Below are 18,208 nucleotides of genomic sequence, written 5' to 3'. Positions count from 1 at the left end.
GTCACTCAGCATGCACATACCCTGAGTGCCTGTTAGCCATTTAGTCCTCTCAGCTCCACTTGATCTTAGCCAAAAGGCCGAGAAGCAATTAGTCCTCTCAGTATCACATGGATCCCTCAGTGCCCTGTTCTCAGGTAAAGGAGCTAGGCTCTATCAACTTCTCTTCCTTGCTAGCTCACATGAAGTTGAGTTCTGTTGGTAAAAAGCAATGGAGAGACACATCAGAAAGGGCTCTTCTTCCTGGTTTCATGGTGTTTGGCTGCTATGGCTTCGTTGCCAACAGCACACACACAGGAAGTCCTGTGTATTCAGCCTCCAGCAAGTTTTGTGGCCAGTCCCAGTCACAACTTCCTTCCCTCTGCTCCGTCCCTCCTAACAGGGGTTCTTCCTGTCTGCCAGTCACAGCCTGAGATTCATCCTCACCTCGTTCAGCCTGCGGACTGTGGAGCTGCCCTGTCCCAGGCCAATGCAGTGAGCATGTTTGCGATGAAGCTGTGTGTGGCCATATTGTCTTCAATAACATCTAAATCCCATCTTCAGAGAGTAGATCTGTCTTTCTCAGTGTTCACTACTTTGAGTACTTTCCTTTTACTCAAAGGTATTTTATAATTTTCCTTATTTTAGCAGCCTTTCCTCTTAGTAGACTTTCCCTTACAAATACTTAATAATTGTTTATATCAATCTTCCTCTGGTTTCTGTCTCCTGGCTCAATTCTGATTGATAACATTGCCACCCTAGGTTGTCATTTGCGGTCTCTTTAAGGACTATGAGAAATCAACTCATTTGGAAATACGAGTGGAATTATTTACCTTGGTGAGAGCTTTATAGTAACAGTATTTGATATTTTAATTTGTAATTTATGATTTAACAAATACCAAAAACTTAAGAAATGTATAATTTGTCTCTGACTATTTATATTATTTACATTAATAAAATTAAGACAGAAAAACAGTTCTATGACACCAAGGGGGAAACCTCAGGTACACTTCGGGCTTTGCGTGATTATGATGCAAACTGCAGGTTCCTCGTTGGTAACTAATGAATCATTCTAGTGAGTGATGCTGATAATGAGAGAAGCCAGGCACATGTGCATACAGCGACAATGTAAGCTAGCTCTGTACTTTCCGCTTAATTTTGTTGTCAATCTAAAATTGCTCTAAAAATAATATCAGAAATATTTCTGAGAAAAAAATTGGCTTATAAAGAAATGAGAAGAATAAATGAAACAAGATGGGATTGGGAGGGAGACAAACCATAAGTAACTCTTAATCTCACAAAACAAACTGAGGGTTGCTGGGGAGGGGGTTTGGGAGAACGGGGTGGGATTATGGACATTGGGGAGGGTATGTGTTTTGGTGAGTGCTGTGAAGTGTGTAAACCTGGTGATTCACAGACCTGTACCCCTGGGGATAAAAATATATGTTTATAAAAAATAAAAAATTAATAAAAAAAAAAGAAATGAGATATATATAATTTTTTAAGATGGTGAGACAGCATTATACCAAAATTAAGTGGCTAATATGCCTGGTGTTTACAAACATATGTTTTCCTTTCTAAACAGGAGTCAAAAGAACATTTTCTTGAGTCAAAATTTAAAAATGGGCAATCCTTGTCACTCTCTGAGGATACCAACAACCTGAAATACAGAGAATTAGATGGTATTAATCTTAGCAATACATAACAATATTCTGTTGAATAAACAATTTATTTAGACAAATAGTTATATCTCTAAATCTGCCCCATATAATTTTTCTATAGAAACACCTCAACAATTGTGTTTATATAGTTGTTCACATATTGCTATTTTTCTTCATAAAAGCAATTCTTTTAAGTCATGAAATATAAATGTTCTCAAGAAACTTACCCTTTGGAAAAGAAAGATGAGCCTTTTGGCCGCACAGATGAATTATAGTGGCTTCTCTGGCAGACTTTAATCCATGAAGAATGAATGAAGACATCCAACAAACACTATGAGAAAGCAAATTTTATTAGAAGTCAAATAAAAACTCATAGTCATTTGAATTTTGTAGTCACAAATTTAACTCTTTCTTACTTTATAGAATCTTTTAAACTATCATATAATGTTCTATCATTAGATATTCTATAAAACTATCATATAATGTTACACACTGGACATATTATAAGAGTATCATAGTAGGAGTGAGTGAAAAGGACAAACTTACAAAGGCAACAATTTCTGGGTCCTAAAAATTGATCAAAGGTTAACAATATTTTGTGAAATATCTATCATTGAAAATCACTCCTAGTGATTCAAGCAAGAAAAAGCACATCCATAGTCTTTTTTGTCCAGCACTGCTCCCTTGCCTCCCTGCCTGCCCACTGTAGCTCAGTGATCCAGAAGCTTGTAGTTCCACAATTTGGAGAAGCTGCAGAAAGCAATGGTGTTGGTGCCACAGACTCAATTAGCAGTAGATAAGGGACTGAAATAGCCCATTGGCTTTTCAGCTCATAGTGATGATTTTTCTTGGTACAAATGAAGAAAACCCATATGTTTATTAGTCAGATGTTGTGGTCAAACACTGTGACCCCCATAAATACTTAAGATTCTGTTACTGAGAGTACAACGGGAGAGTTGACAAGAACTCTCTACACACTCTTGGTGGATGGAAAAAAAATATATATATATAAGCACATAGAAAGAGGATACCAAGATGAACCCAGTAGAAAATAGAACTGCTAGTAAAGTTATGAGCAATCCCCCCTTCTTTCTCTCTCTCACACACACACATACACACACACACACATGCATACACATCACATTGCAGATGGTGGAAGCTCTACTGACTTGCAGTCTTTGCACACAGTCTTTGGAAAATATTAGTGTTTGACATCTAAGCTACAAAATCACAAAGGCAAGCCCTAGGAATGTTGGCTCAAAAATAAAAATAAACAATAAGAATTTGGAAAAACTGAGCAGACCTATCAGCAGGCAGACTTAGAAGATTTTGTAGTAAAACTTTTTGCAAGTTTCAAAAATAATAAATGAAAGAAAAATGAAATAGAATGCATACTTACTAAACTACATAATCAAAAATTCTACCTAAAAAACTTAAAAAAGACATGAAAATGAACTGGGAGGGCACCTGGGTGTCTCAGTCAGTTAGTTAAGTGTCTGACTCCTGGTTTTATTTAATCATGATCTTGTGGTTGTGGGATTGAGCCCCTGTCAGTCTCCACAGTCAGTGCAATCTGCTTCAGATTCATTCTCCCTCCCACTCCACGCCTCCCTGCTTGCATGTGTTCACTCTCTCTTTCTCTAAAATAGATAAATAAAATCTTCAAGAAAAAAAAGAATGGAAAGGAACTGGAAAATGTCTTCCATACTAAGGGAAAATAAGGTCTATAGAAACTTGTATGAAGATAAGATGTTAAATTTATTTGAAAAATAAAAGTATTTTAAAGTAATATTTAAAAATCTATTTAAATTATAAAGAAAACTATGTTCAAATAATTAAATGAAAATATTATGGCAGCAATAGTTCAAGTAGGAATTATCAACAGAGAAATAAAACTATGCAACTAGAGCTCAGAAATCCTGTTTATAAATACATAACTCAAATGAAAAATTCACTGTATTGGCAATACAGAAAATTTGTGATGCAGTAGAAGAAAAATGACCAGGTTGTCAAAGGAGTAACATAATTTATTCATCCCATAGGATGAGAAAGAAAAAAGAAAAAATAACAATGTTCAGGATATTCCAAATAGTATCAGGAAAACCTGCATAGGTTTAAATTCAAACTGAGAAGGACAACAGAGCAGAAAAAAAGAAAAAAGACAACAGAAAAAAAAGAATCCTAGGGCAGAATGTATAAACAACTTCTCAAATATTTAAAAAATAGTCCTGGACACCAGGGGCTTAGCAAACTACTAGTAGAGCACATAGAAATCCACAACTAAGACATCATAATGAAATGGCTGAAGCACACTTCCAAACTACAGACAAAAAAAATATTCCTGAAGGGACAGAATGGATCATGAAGGGACTTGAATCAGTGTGAAGATCAGGGAATGGGTGATAATATCCATTAGACCTCATCATCTACCACAGAATCCTTATCTGCCTGGCACAGTATTTCAGATTGCAGGGGGATAATATCAGCAAGATGAAGATACACAAAACCCTAAATTCCCCATGTAAACAATAATTTAAAAATATACCCAGACACACAACTATGTGTATTTGGTCTAATCATTTTTGATGAACGTGCCAAGACCATTCAGTAGGGAAGGGACTGTATCTTTCACAAATGGTGTTGGGAAACTGATTATCTGATATAAAAGAATGAAATTGGATGCCAATATTTACACCATATACTAAAGTTAACTCAAACCAAGTTAAAGACCTAAACACAAGATATAAAACTGTAAAATTCCTTGAAGAAAATATGAGGGGAAAGGGAAAACATTGTATTTGGCAATGATTTCTTGATATGACACCAAAGGCAAAGACCACAAAGGAAAAGTCTGTTGTAGACAAATGGGCTACATTAAACTAAAATGTTTCTCTGACTCAAAGGGCATGATTAAGAGAATGAAATGACAGAGTATGAAAAAAAAATGCTTGTAAATCATATATCAAACAAAGGATTCATATCCGAAATATATAAGGAATCATATGAGTTAGTAACAAAACCCAAATAACCCAATTTAAAAATGGGCAAAGGAATTAAAAGGAGATTTTTTTCCAAAGAAAATATACAAATGGTTAAAAACATATGAAAAGATGCTCGATGTCACTAGTTATCAGAGAGATGCAAATCAAATTCTCTAAGATATTTCCTCATACTCCTTAAGATGTATACTATTAAAAAAGTGTTGATCTTACCAATACACTATTGTTGGGAATATATATTGGTGAGCTATTATGAAAATATGAAAAACAGTATGGTGCTTCTTTAAAAAATTGAAACTAGAATTGCCATATGAATCAGTAAATCTACATATAGGAAATATATACAAAAATTGAAAGCAAGATCTCAAATAGATATCTGTTCACCCATGCTGACTACAGCATTATTCACAGGAGCCAAGAGGTTGAAGCAGCCCAAAAGTCCACTAACAGATGAATGGATCAAGGAAACATAGTATACATATACCAATATAATATTATTCAGCCTTGGAAAGGAAGGAAATCCTGTCACATGCTACAACATGGATGAAATGCCACGATGTTATGCCCTACCTATCAGGTTCCATGTTATGGCTCTGGGTCTTACTGTAAATGGTGCTTCTGCTCTAAACCACAACCCCATCCCAGGCCTGGACTCTGAACTGCCATTGCTAATACCAGGTTGGTGCTGCATGGACCTTTTCCTCCACCTATGGAAGCTCAAGCCTCTGACCCGTCATTGCTAGAGTAAAGCTCTCACTGCCTTGAGTCCCATTCTGTAGGTTCCTTGGCAGGGTCCTGAGTACAAATTGGGGGTACTGTACTGCTACATCCCAAGACAAATTTTCAGCTCCCAGGTCACAGCTTTGAACTGTTACTGGGGGTTAGACTGCTAGAGCTCCATGCTCAGCTCCTTGGGTCCTGACACATGATTTGAAAAAACCACCACAGGTTCATGCTGTTGATATCTTGTGACTGCTACTTGGGACAGAATTGAAACTTCGACTTACTGTCCTCAGACTATGCTGCTACCACACCCTGCCCCACAGCCTCATGTCCCAAATGAATCTTGTCATCCAAAAGCCCATGTCACTCCTACATTCTTCCCTTCAGCCAGCCAGAGTCACATGGTGAGCCCCTGAGACCCAAGTACAGTTTTCAGTGCACGTGCACGTCTCCACCCCAGACCTGAGTGCCACAGCCACAGCAAGTGCACTTGTGCACCAACACGCAGTTGCTATGGTGTTTCCATTGGTACCTGATCCTGGATGACAGCTCCAATAATGCTTTGAGAGCTCTGAGGTCAGCATGCCAAACCAGACACCAAAAAGTATCCTCTCCGCAAGAATTTCTTCCCATGGATGACACAAGAGAGAGTGGGATGATATGTTTAATGTGATCAATGGGAAAATTGCCTGTCAACCAAGAATACCTCACTCAACAAAGCTGTCATTCAGAATTGAAGAAGAGATAAAGACTTTTCCAGCATCTCCGAGGATAGCATGTCAAAGTTTTAACTCTCGCCCAAGATGGCAGTCAGAGGAGAGGAAAAGCAAGATCCTAGTGATGGTTGGTTAATGCCATGTGTCAGAAGAAATGTTAACTATTAGACCTGCCCTATGGAAATGTTAAAGTGAATTCTTTTTTTTTTTTTTGTAAAGATTTTATTTATTTATTTGACAGAGAGAGAAACCACAAGGAGGCAGAGAGGTGGGCAGAGGGGGAGGGGGGAGCAGGCTCCCCACTGAGCAAGGAGCCCGATGCAGGATAGGATCCAAGAACCCTGAGATCATGACCTGAGCTGAAGGCAGAGGCTTAACCCACTGAGCCACCCAGGTGCCCATTAAAGTGAGTTCTTAAAGCTGAAAAAAAGACAAAAATAAGTAACATAAAAACATATAAAAATATAAAATCACTAGTAGAGGCCGAAGGATAAGGATATTGGATCTTGGCAGAGGCAATGATTTTGTGGATAAGTCACCAAAATCAAGGCAACAAAAACTAAAAGAAAAAAGTAGGACTGCATTAAACTAAGGAGCTTCTGAACAGCAAGGGAAAAAATTAAAAAAAAAAAATTGAAAGAACAATGCACAGAACAGGAGAGAATATTTATCAACTATAAATCAGATAAATGACTAATATCCAAAATACATAAAGAACTCACACAATGTGGTAAAAACAAAGAAAACAATGCAATTTTAAAAATGGGCAAAAAACAAAAACAAAAACAAAAAAAAAAAAACGGGCAAAAGACCTGAGAAGACTTTTCTGAAGACATACAAAAGGTCAAAAGATACATGACAGGTGCTCTAAATCACTAATCATCAGATAAACCACAATAAAATATCACCTCACACCGGTTAAGATGTTTTTTTCAAAAAGGTAAGAGTTATCTAATTTTGGTGAGCATGTCAAGAAAAGGAAGTCCTTTAAAGGAAATGTAAATTTGTACTGCCAAATGGATAATAGTGTGGTGGTTTTTAAGAAATTAAAAGTAAAACTGCCATAAGAATCAGTAATGCCACTCTTATGTATAAATTTAAAGAAATGAAATCATCTCAAAGTTATATCTGCATATCCATTCTCATTGCAACATTAGTCACAATAGCCAGTTATGGAAGGAACCTAAGCATCTGTCAATAGATAAATAATTAAAGAATGTACAATATATATACACATACACAAATATATTTATGCATATTGAAATATTATTCAGACATGAGGAAGTAGAAAATCATGCCATTTGTGGCAAATTGATAGATCTTGAAGACCTTATAGTAAGTGACAAAAGTCTGACGGAGATAGATAAACACTGTCCTCTCACTTATATGGAGATTCTAAAAACATGAACTTGTAAAAGCAAAGAACAGAATGCTGTTTAGCAGAAGCTGTGAAGTATGGGGAATTGGGGAGATGTTTAAGAATACAAAGTAACAACTAGTAGATAATAAGTTCTGGAAGTCTAATGTACAATGTAGTGATTATAGTCAGCATTACTGTATTATAAACTTCAAAGTTGGTAAGACTAAATCTTTGCTGCTCTCAATATCCACAAAAATGATAAATATATAACATGAGAAAGTGTTATCTAGCATTATCTTAGTAATCATACTCTAATACATAAGTGTATCAAATGAACACATTGTACGGTTAAATTTATACAATGTTATATGTCTATTTTAGCTATTAAAAACAAACAAAAGGTATATTTGTAATACCTACAGCTTCTACAAAGGAAATAACTTAAGAATATAGCTAAGACAAAAATAGAGGAATTAAAATGGAACACTAAAATAACACGTTTAATACAAAAGTTGTTGGGCAACATGGAAGAAGAAATAAAGACACAGACATAGAATAAGTAGCAAAATGACAGACCCAACCCCAACTATCCCATTAAAGATATTCAAGTGAATTAAATAAATATTTCAATCAAAAGATAGAAATTGTCTCCCAAGTGAAAAGGTAGGATCTACATGCTTTCTGTAACAGGCACACATTAGACTCAAAAGCACAATAGGTATAAAAAATGGATAACAAAAGATCTTCCCTACAACAATCAGCCCATAAATGAGCAGAAATAGCTATTCTAGTGTCAGACAAGGTAACTGTAAAAATAAGATATATTATTAGAAATTAAACATTTCAACATGTTAAGGCTCTCAAAATAAGAGAAAAATAAAACAATTAAAAACATATATTATTCACTTTGCAACAGAACCTTTAAACACCATGAAACAGAAAATGATGGATTTGGAAGGATAAATAAACAATTTAATGGTATAGTTGGAGATTTAAAAGTTGCTCCATTAGTAGGGAGAGAACAGCTAGTCACAAAATCAGGAGGCCTATGGAAGACTATCCAAGCAGTAGGAACAAGCCTGACATAACTGATGAATGGAGAAAAGGGTCTAGGTCATGAATAGGGATCACATTTTTGAAGAATGGAGATATTCAAAGTAATAGACAAAGGATTAAATTAGAAGCAACAAGGAAAAGACATGTGGACAATTTTCAAACTTGTGGAAAAGTGGTATACTTCTGAAAAATGTATAGTTCCAAGATGAAATCTGTGAATATACCTTGTAGTGGATGATACTAAACTGAGGCTATATTGAAACTTTTAGAGTGGAACTAAAGTGGTGTTTAGAGACAATGTGAAGCTTTGTCACTTATACTCAAAAGGAAGAATGTTATAAAATGCATGACCTGATGACCTTCTCAAGAAGCTATACAGAGAAGAGCCAATTAAAGTTAGAGAACAAGGAAATGATAAACATATATTTAGCCAAAAGCTGATTTTGAATTACATATAGTAGAATAACTCACAGTAGCCCCAGATGGATCAATTCCCAAATATCCAAGAGTATCAACAGTAGTATGGATGAATAAATTTAAGTAGAATCAGACAATGGAATAGAAATGAGTTTGGAGGGATGCCTGGGTGGCTCAGTCAGTTGAGCCGCTGCCTCTGGCTCAGGTCGCAATCCCAGGGTCATAGGATGGAGTCCCGCATTGGGCTCCTTGCTCGGCGGGGAGCCTGTTTCTCTCTCCACCTTTGCCTGCCACTCTGCCCGCTTATGCACATGCGCTCTCTCTCTCTCTCTCTCTCTCGGACAAATAAAAAAAATCTTAAAAAAAAAAAAGAAAGAAATGAGTTTGGACAATTGAAAACCAATGCAACTGTATAGGTGAATTGCACAAGTTTTGCTTTCCCTAAAAGAGCCAAGAAAGAAAGAATACATACTGTATGATCCATTTACATAAAGTGCTTTTTAAATGCAGATTAGAACATGAAAGGGGCATTTTGTAGTGATGGTAATATTCGTATTCTCATTCCACATGATGGTGAGTCTTGAAAATGCAGCCATTTGTTGGCATCTTTTGGCGTGTAAAATTGCATCCATCTGTATGTACCTTATACCACAGTAAAATTATCATAAGAGAATATTTTGAAAATATGCAAACATATTTAAAACTAGACATAAAATTGAAAAAATCCTACTAAATTCAACTTTGTGAAAACAAAAACAAAAAGAAATGAAAATATCAGAAGTGTTGTTACAAATTCTAATACAATTTAATCTGTCATTCAGAAAGCTTTTCACACTCAGTTACAGAATATTTAGATGTTTAGAAATAAGGAAAAATGTAATGCTAATTGAACAGTAAAAAGAAACCCTTGAGGGTAGAAAGAGGGGCTAATAAAATATGTGTTATGTGCATTTTGATGGGAATGCTAAAAAAAAAAAGGAAATTACATGTTTGTGGCATTCATAAATAGATTTGGACAATGTGTGAAAATAAAGGACTATGACATAAGTAGATTTATTGAAATAATACAATGTTGGATTTACATTTGAAATTCCATAGTCAAACTTCATCATATTAGCAGAGTAAAGAAGATCAAATGGTATGATTTCCCTGATGCAGAAGGCAATTAATAAAATTAACATTCACTCTTATTTAAAAAAATATCTTTAGCAAGATAGAAATAAGTAGGAAACATTTATGCAAAGATCTAGAATAGATATAACTCTGGAAAGAACAAGTATAAACTCAATGTTTAAAAAAGGATGGACCATTTCCTTACACCACACATGAAAATAGACTCAAAATGGATGAAGGACCTCAATGTGTGAAAGGAATCCATCAAAATCCTTGAAGAGAACACAGGCAGCAACCTCTTCGACCTCAGCCGCAGCAACATCTTCCTAGGAACATCGCCAAAGGCAAGGGAAGCAAGGGCAAAAATGAACTATTGGGATTTCATCAAGATCAAAAGCTTTTGCACAGCAAAGGAAACAGTTAACAAAATCAAAAGACAACTGACAGAATGGAAGAAGATATTTGCAAATGACATATCAGATAAAGGACTAGTGTCCAAAATCTATAAAGAACTTAGCAAACTCAACACCCAAAGAACAAATAATCCAATCAAGAAATGGGTAGAGGACATGAACAGACATTTCTGCAAAGAAGACATCCAGATGGCAAACAGACAATGAAAAAGAGCTCCATATCACTCGGCATCAGGGAAATACAAATCAAAACCACAATGAGATATGACCTCACACCAGTCAGAATGGCTAAAATCAACAAGTCAGGAAATGACAGATGCTGGCGAGGATGCAGAGAAAGGGGAACCCTCCTACACTGTTGGTGGGAATGAGGCTGGTGCAACCACTTTGGAAAACAGCATGGAGGTTCCTCAAAATGTTGAAAATAGAACTGCCCTATGACCCAGCAATTGCACTACTGGGTATTAACCCTAAAGATACAAACGTAGTGATCCAAAGGGGCACGTGCACCTGAATGTTTATAGCAGCAATGTCCATAATAGCCAAACTACGGAAAGAACCTAGATGTCCATCAACAGATGAATGGATCAAGAAGAGGTGGTATATATACACAATGGAATACTATGCAGCCATCAAAAGAAATGAAATCTTGCCATTTGCGACAACATGGATGGAACTAGAGTGTATCATGCTTAGCGAAATAAGTCAAGCAGAAAAAGATAACTATCATATGATCTCCCTGATATGAAAAAGTGGTGATGCAACACGGGGGTTAAGTGGGTAGAAGAAGAATCAATGAAACAAGATGGGATTGGGAGGGAGACAAACCATAAGTGACTCTTAATCTCACAAAACAAACTGAGGGTTGCTGGGGGGAGGGGGGTTGGGAGAAGGGGGGTGGGGTTATGGACATTGGGGAGGGTATGTGCTTTGGTGAGTGCTTTGAAGTGTGTAAACCTGGCGATTCACAGACCTGTACCCCTGGGGATAAAAATATATGTTTATAAAAATAAAAGATTAAATAAAAAAAATAAAAAAATAAAAAAGGATGGTTTTTAAAGTATGAAATTGACATAAAAACACATGAGGAGGTTAATGAAACAGAAGTGCAAAATTTATATCCACACATACAGAATGTAGATTTCAACAAAGATACAAATAATTCAGTGGAGGAAGTATAGTCTTTTCAAAAAATATTGTGGAAAGAATGGACTATCATATATTTTTAATAAATATATACTTTATACTATGTACAAAACTGCTAAAATTAATCATACATAAATGTAAATGATAAGATTTCAGAAAGATGTATTAGAAAAAATGCATGATCTAATGTTGGACAGACAATAGAACAATAAAAACATGATCCATAAAAGAAAAAATTGGTGAAGTGTAGTTTGACAAGATAATTTCTACTCTTTGAAAAGAGAAGTAAATCATAGACTTCAGAAGATATATTTACAAATCATAATCTCATAAAAGACTGGCTGCCAGGATACATAAAAAATTCTCAAAGTATAATTACAAAAATTAAAAATATAACCAAAATATTTCAATAGTCAACTTCTTCAGAAAACATTATATGGATGGCAAATGAGTATAGGAAAAGATGTTCAACACTATTAGTCTTAGGAACATACAAATTAAAACCACTACAAATCAGACTTCTGGTTTTGGAAAGATAGAGAAGGAAAACTTTTCACTATTTCTCCCACCAAACACAGCAAAAAGCCTGGATAGTCTATAAAGACAACATAAGAAGATTCAGATAGATGATAAGAAAGCTGACAGAACCAGGTACTCTAGACCTGAGGAATGACATGGTGGTGAGTTCCCTGGAATTTCTCTTTCCCTCACCTGTCCCAGACTGATGACAGAGAGGCTGCCAACCCACGGCTACCAAGGGGGACAGACAAAAGCCCCAAGATGTTTTTTCTCTCCAGTCAAAATAGTGGAAAAAAGGCATGCTAGAAAGAGAAAATTTTTAGACACTAACTGCATTATTCATCAAAAATCTATTATCTCACAATATGACAAACACAGCATCAGAAAAAATAAATTCCCAATGAGTTATAAACCCTATTTAAGAGTTAAAAAATAAATAAAGAAAACTGTAAATTCTGGAAAATAACATAAGCAATTATATTCATTAATTTAGACTAATTTCTGAAATAAGTCCAAAACAATCACTAACGACCAAATGATAAATTGAACTAGAGTTACATTAATAAATTTTTGTACTTGGAGCATGTGGGTGGTTCATTTGGTTAAGTGGCTGCCTTCAATTCAGGTCATAATCAGGGTCCTGGGATCCAGTACCCTGTTGGGATCCCTGCTCAGTTCAGGAGTCTGCTTCTCCCTCTTCTCCTGCCCCTCCCCCTGCTCATGCTTGCTGGCACTGTCTGTGTGTCTCTCTCTCAAATAAATAAATAAAATATTAAATAAATAAATAATAAACAAATAAATAAATAAATATTGGTGATTAAAAACTCCAGTATGATAGTAAAAATGTAAGTCACTGCATCAAAATGTATTTGTATCTTATAAACTCAAAAAAGAGCTCATATCTAAAATATGACAAGGACTTCTAAGAAGGGAAAAGGAGAAATGGGCACGTATCAAAAGTGACACTAGATGACTTCTCATCCTCACAAAAGATAACATCCTAATGATTCATGGCCCAGAAAAATAGTGTTGTTATAGAACCACCAGATCTTATTGAATTATTTTTTCTGAGACTACTGAATTAATTTTTCTGAGACTACTGAATTTTGGTTCTATTTGATAAAGTATATATTTAAATAATACATTAGAAAAAATACTGGAATAATTTAATAAATTGAAAACACATAACTATGACCATGCAATTTCATTCTAATCCTTAAATAAAAAGGTATTATAATTAAACATAAATACAATTATAATGTTATAATTCTGTTTGTATTTTATGATGATAAATGTAATATTTATTTACCTAAATATATTACTACTATACTTATATGCCTAAATATATTACTACTATTTTTATAGGCCTTTTATATTTATATGCCTAAGTATATGACTATTACATAGTCAGGCATAAATTACTGTACATACAATGTATGAAAATAGACAAGGAAAGGTTTTCCATAAAATAGTTGTTAATGATACCCACATACTAAAAGGACTAAATTTCTAAGAATAGATTTTAAAAGGTCATATTCATGTAAGACAGGGCAGTGAACATTCACAAACGATAGACTAATTGATAATAGAGATGGATTACAAATATGTGAGAGTGAAAGGTGACACAATTAAATTGCACACTGCATGAATCCATTGATATGAAGTCCAAAAATAAGCAAAGGTATTTCACAATATGAAAATTAGCAGGGCTAATAAAGGCTCTAAGCTTCTATTTCAGGATCTGATTTGTAATTATGTGGTTCTAGCTCCTTTGTGATCAATTTCACAATCATAGACTTAGTTTCTTTGATGTGTGGTAAGATTAAATAGTAAAGATTAATTTAGGCAAAATGGCATATATAGAAGCACAGTTTTCTATGAAAACCTAGACTGAAATTTATCAAATTTACATTAACAGCATAAAATATAAATAAAATATTTAGAGCCAAATTATGGAACATTAGCAGACTTTAAAACAATAGCAATTATCTATAAATACAAACACAAACATAAAACTATGGATGAACTCTACAAGTATAATATTATAATATTAACAGATAAGCTCTTAATAAAATGGAAACATCTGAACCTTACCATTTCCTCTTCATCATCTATGGAAAGTAGGTTAGAGTTCTGAGAAGCACAGGACTCTGAACTCTCATGCCATGATTTTCTTTCAGTGCTAATATAATAGCAATTGTTATCATATGTAAGCCACTCTTTCGGACAACAGTGATAAGCTGGAGAAAGATTATGAGAGGTCATCCAAAAGAATTTTGAATACTAACAAATTCAAATTAATTTACATGCTCACCTATGTGTACATATATGTGTGCATAACATATCCATGTATACCTAGGAAGGTATAAATAAGACAAAATATGCTTATGCACACTCAACAGAGAATGGTTAGCCAACCATTCCCTAATTTATGTGTTTATATAGAGCAAACACCCCAAAATTTCCATCTCTCCATGTCATGAGAGTCACTGGAGGAAACCATTATTTGAGATTTATCCCTTATCCCTGTTATAGTAGGAGGGAATTTGAGGTAATGGGTAACAATGGATATGGGAATTTGAGTGAGTATTTCTTCAGATTGTTACATTAGAAGTAATACCTTCATATAGTCATCATTTCTGAAACTTTGTTACATGATTTTCTAATTTATTCTCCCCAAAAGAATCTATTATCATCTTTTCCTTGTTTAAGATAAAGATAAAATAGAAATCTATGTTAATATCAGAGTTCGGAAAATGATTGTACCTTTTTGGATCCTTGTTTCCAGGAGTGTTTTGTTCTGCTCTGTTCCTTCAGTAACTAGAAAAATTAAAGTAATCCTCACAAAAACTTAATATTAAAGTAAATAAATCATAATGATGTGAGTTTCTTTTTGAAACTTGGTCTATTATTTAGAATGAGAAAGTTCTGCAATAAAGTTGACTTACCAAAAAAAGTGAATAAAATAATGAAGATGTGGAGGAAAATATTGCAAAAACATAAAGAACAAACTTCACTGTATCTTACGGTATTTGATTTAACTAATCTCAAGAATTAACTTGTATATCTCCGTGAGGTCTCTCCTATAACTTGTTTTTGAGCAATGAAATCTGAATATGTGTGTAATACTCTCTACAATTATTCTGTTATTTATAATTTTGACAAATTCAGAATAACCACTCCACACTGAGAACATACATGCATTAAAGTGAGGTAATACAATTCCATAATATTATGCAATATTTCAAGGCACTGAAAATCATTAAAGGGAAAAATTCCCTTGTAGTCATTCAAACACTTACAGGGAATAACAGCTATTGTGACCACAGTGGACATCAAGAGAAGGCAAATGATTCCCAGGATCCCAGCAATGAGCTTTCCTGAACATAAAGGTAAATGGTTGGAAGAGGAATGAAAACACTGAGAAAGGATTGGCAGAAATAATCCTTAAGAAATTTACATGCAGTAGATGGGGCGCCTGGGTGGCTCAGTGGGTTAAGCCGCTGCCTTCGGCTCAGGTCATGATCTCAGGGTCCTGGGATCGAGTCCCACATCGGGCTCTCTGCTCAGCAGGGTGCCTGCTTCCTCCTCTCTCTCTGCCTGCCTCTCTGCCTACTTGTGATCTCTCTCTGTCAAATAAATAAAATCTTAAAAAAAAAAAAAGAAATTTACATGCAGTAGAACCAACAAAGCACAGGGAGTCACATATAAAAATTTGGACCCCAAACTTATATCTATTGTTATAATCATTTCTCAGAATATACCATTGCATTTACAGTAAATTTATTACCCCAGGAGATGTGGGTAAAGATTACAAATTATAGCAAGGCTGGAACAAAGTTAGTTGTCAGATATCAATTACAACACTATATTGCAACTTCAAGCTCTGATCTTCAGAAATGAAAAATACGGAAGATCATTCCCTACTCATTCTCTGCATTCTGCAGCCCAACTGCACATCATAGTACATATACTACATATATACTGCATGTGTATTACATGTTTTACCTTTACAGTAGGAGTTCTTGCTGTTCCTTTGAGGATCATGAGAAGCATTTTGAAGATTTGAAGCATCTTGAAGATTTAATTCTACATAGGTTATTTCCTGCTCAGTTTTTGAAATGGGACTCTTAGTGCTCTTAGCTTTCACTTGCTGTCTTTTTGAACCCTTAACCTGACTGAGTTCTGCATAGGTAACTCCTTGGTTATTCATCTCTGCAGCTGCGTGGTGTCAGGCACAGGGCTGAGTGGGACTGTACTGAAGGACTTGAAGAATAGTGTATGTGATGAGAAGATTGCTGGGACAGTCACAGAGGGTGGAGTGTGTGGTGAGTGATAGCATTCATTTGCTGTTGAACAATGTAAAATTTGGTACTAATTTCCTTAGAGCTTTAAAGAAGCATTTCATGATAGAATACATTGTTTTTACGACGGTATTCAATGTTTGACACAACATAGAACATATTCTATGTTTGACACAACTGGTTGGAGTAATGTAAAGCAATAAATTAGGGAAGAAGAAAGGAATTCAGAAATAATATTGTCCTTATCAATGTAAGATCAGATTCAATAGAACTTTTCAATGATAGTGGAATAACTGGGTTAAAATTAAAAACTTGTATAAAAAAAAATGTATAAAAAAAAAAAAAAAAAAAAAATGCTGTACTCAAGAATTTAAAAATAGAGCTTCCCTATGACCCTGCAATTGCACTACTGGATATTTACCCCAAAGATACAGATGTAGTGAAAAGAAGGGCCTTCTGTACCCCAATGTTTATAGCAGCAATGGCCACAGTCGCCAAACTATGGAAAGAACCAAGATGCCCTTCAACAGACGAATGGATAAGGAAGATGTGGTCCATATACACTATGGAGTATTATGCCTCCATCAGAAAGGATGAATACCCAACTTTTGTAGCAACATGGATAGGACTGGAAGAGATTATGCTGAGTGAAATAAGTCAAGCAAAGAGAGTTGATTATCATATGGTTTCACTTATTTGAGGAGCATAACAAATAGCATGGAGGACATGAGGAGTTAGAGAGGAGAAGGGAATTGGGGGAAATTGGAAGGGGAGGTGAACCATGAGAGACTATGGACTCTGAAAAACAATCTGAGGGGTTTGAAGGGGCAGGGGGTGGGAGGTTGGGGTTACCAGGTGGTGGGTATTAGAGAGGGCATGGATTGCATGGAGCACTGGGTGTGGTGCAAAAATAATGAATACTGTTATGCTGAAAATAAATAAAAGAAAAAAAAAGAAACTAAATTTAAAAAAATACTGTACCAACTTTTTTGACAACTTTTAAATCCATGGTACTAATTTCCTTAGAGCTTTAAAGAAGCATTTCATGATAGAATACATTGTTTTTATGACGGTATTCAATGTTTGACACAACATAGAACATATTCTATGTTTGACACAACTGGTTGGAGTAATGTAAAGCAATAAATTAGGGAAGAAGAAAGGAATTCAGAAATAATATTGTCCTTATCAATGTAAGATCAGATTCAATAGAACTTTTCAATGATAGTGGAATAACTGGGTTAAAATTAAAAACTTGTATAAAAAATGCTGTACTCAAGAATTTAAAAATAGAGCTTCCCTATGACCCTGCAATTGCACTACTGGGTATTTATGGTATTTAACGGGGCACCTGGTTAAAAATTGAGTGGTCTAAGATTGAGAGTACTAGTGTTACCACATACAGGATTTTCATGTAGTATATGTCTGTTATTGGGGGATTTACATTTCCTTACTAAAAGGTAGTGCATTGTTATGAAGTGAATTTTTACTTTGAATAACTGTGGAATTCCAGAAGTCATTTAATTTTAAAAGAAAGATTTTATATATTGAAAAATATTACATGACATCCTAAACTTATTGGAAATCTAAACATTGAAAGCAAAGACCAAAATATATTTTTTAAAAGTGCTTGATCTCTCTGTCAAATAGATAAATAAAATATTAAAAAAAAACAACAAAAACGGGGCACCTGGGTGACTCAGTAGGTTAAGGCCTCTGCCTTCAGCTCAGGTCATTGTCTCAGGGTCCTGGGATCGAGCCCCACATCAGGCTCTTTGCTCAGACAGGAGCCTGCTTCCTCCTCT

At 35.0% G+C, this 18,208-nt stretch overlaps 1 protein-coding gene across 2 annotated transcripts; it reads right to left on the bottom strand.

The window, feature by feature from the left end:
• Positions 1–814: 814 nt before the first annotated feature.
• Positions 815–16,388, bottom strand: LOC131839049 (NKG2-A/NKG2-B type II integral membrane protein-like). Of its 2 annotated transcripts, XM_059186117.1 has the most exons (6): positions 16,108–16,381; positions 15,402–15,479; positions 14,866–14,919; positions 14,194–14,339; positions 1,865–1,968; positions 815–1,636 (listed from the first exon to the last, which is right to left on the bottom strand). In XM_059186117.1, exons 1-6 carry the CDS (start codon positions 16,310–16,312, stop codon positions 1,516–1,518), a joined length of 708 nt encoding a protein of 235 aa, XP_059042100.1. In that variant the 5' UTR covers positions 16,313–16,381; the 3' UTR covers positions 815–1,515. The 2 variants fall into 2 exon arrangements, with proteins under 2 accessions (XP_059042100.1, XP_059042101.1); XM_059186118.1 differs by lacking the exon at positions 14,866–14,919 and having other exon boundaries at positions 16,108–16,388.
• Between the last annotated feature and the right edge of the window lie 1,820 nt (positions 16,389–18,208).

The sequence above is a fragment of the Mustela lutreola genome, chromosome 8 (genome assembly GCF_030435805.1).
Source record: "Mustela lutreola isolate mMusLut2 chromosome 8, mMusLut2.pri, whole genome shotgun sequence".
Taxonomy (NCBI): Eukaryota; Metazoa; Chordata; class Mammalia; order Carnivora; family Mustelidae; genus Mustela; species Mustela lutreola.
Note: the sequence above shows the minus strand (reverse complement) of the source record. Positions and strands in the feature narration are given on the sequence as shown.

Excerpts from the sequence above, each read along its gene's own strand:
- LOC131839049 (XM_059186117.1), bottom strand. The coding sequence starts at position 16,312 with ATGAATAACCAAGGAGTTACCTATGCAGAACTCAGTCAGGTTAAGGGT. Across the intron at positions 14,920-15,401 it reads CACAATAGCTGTTATTCCCT|TTACTGAAGGAACAGAGCAG; the intron begins GTAAGTGTTTGA and ends TAATTTTTCTAG. Across the intron at positions 14,340-14,865 it reads GGAAACAAGGATCCAAAAAG|CTTATCACTGTTGTCCGAAA; the intron begins GTACAATCATTT and ends ATCTTTCTCCAG.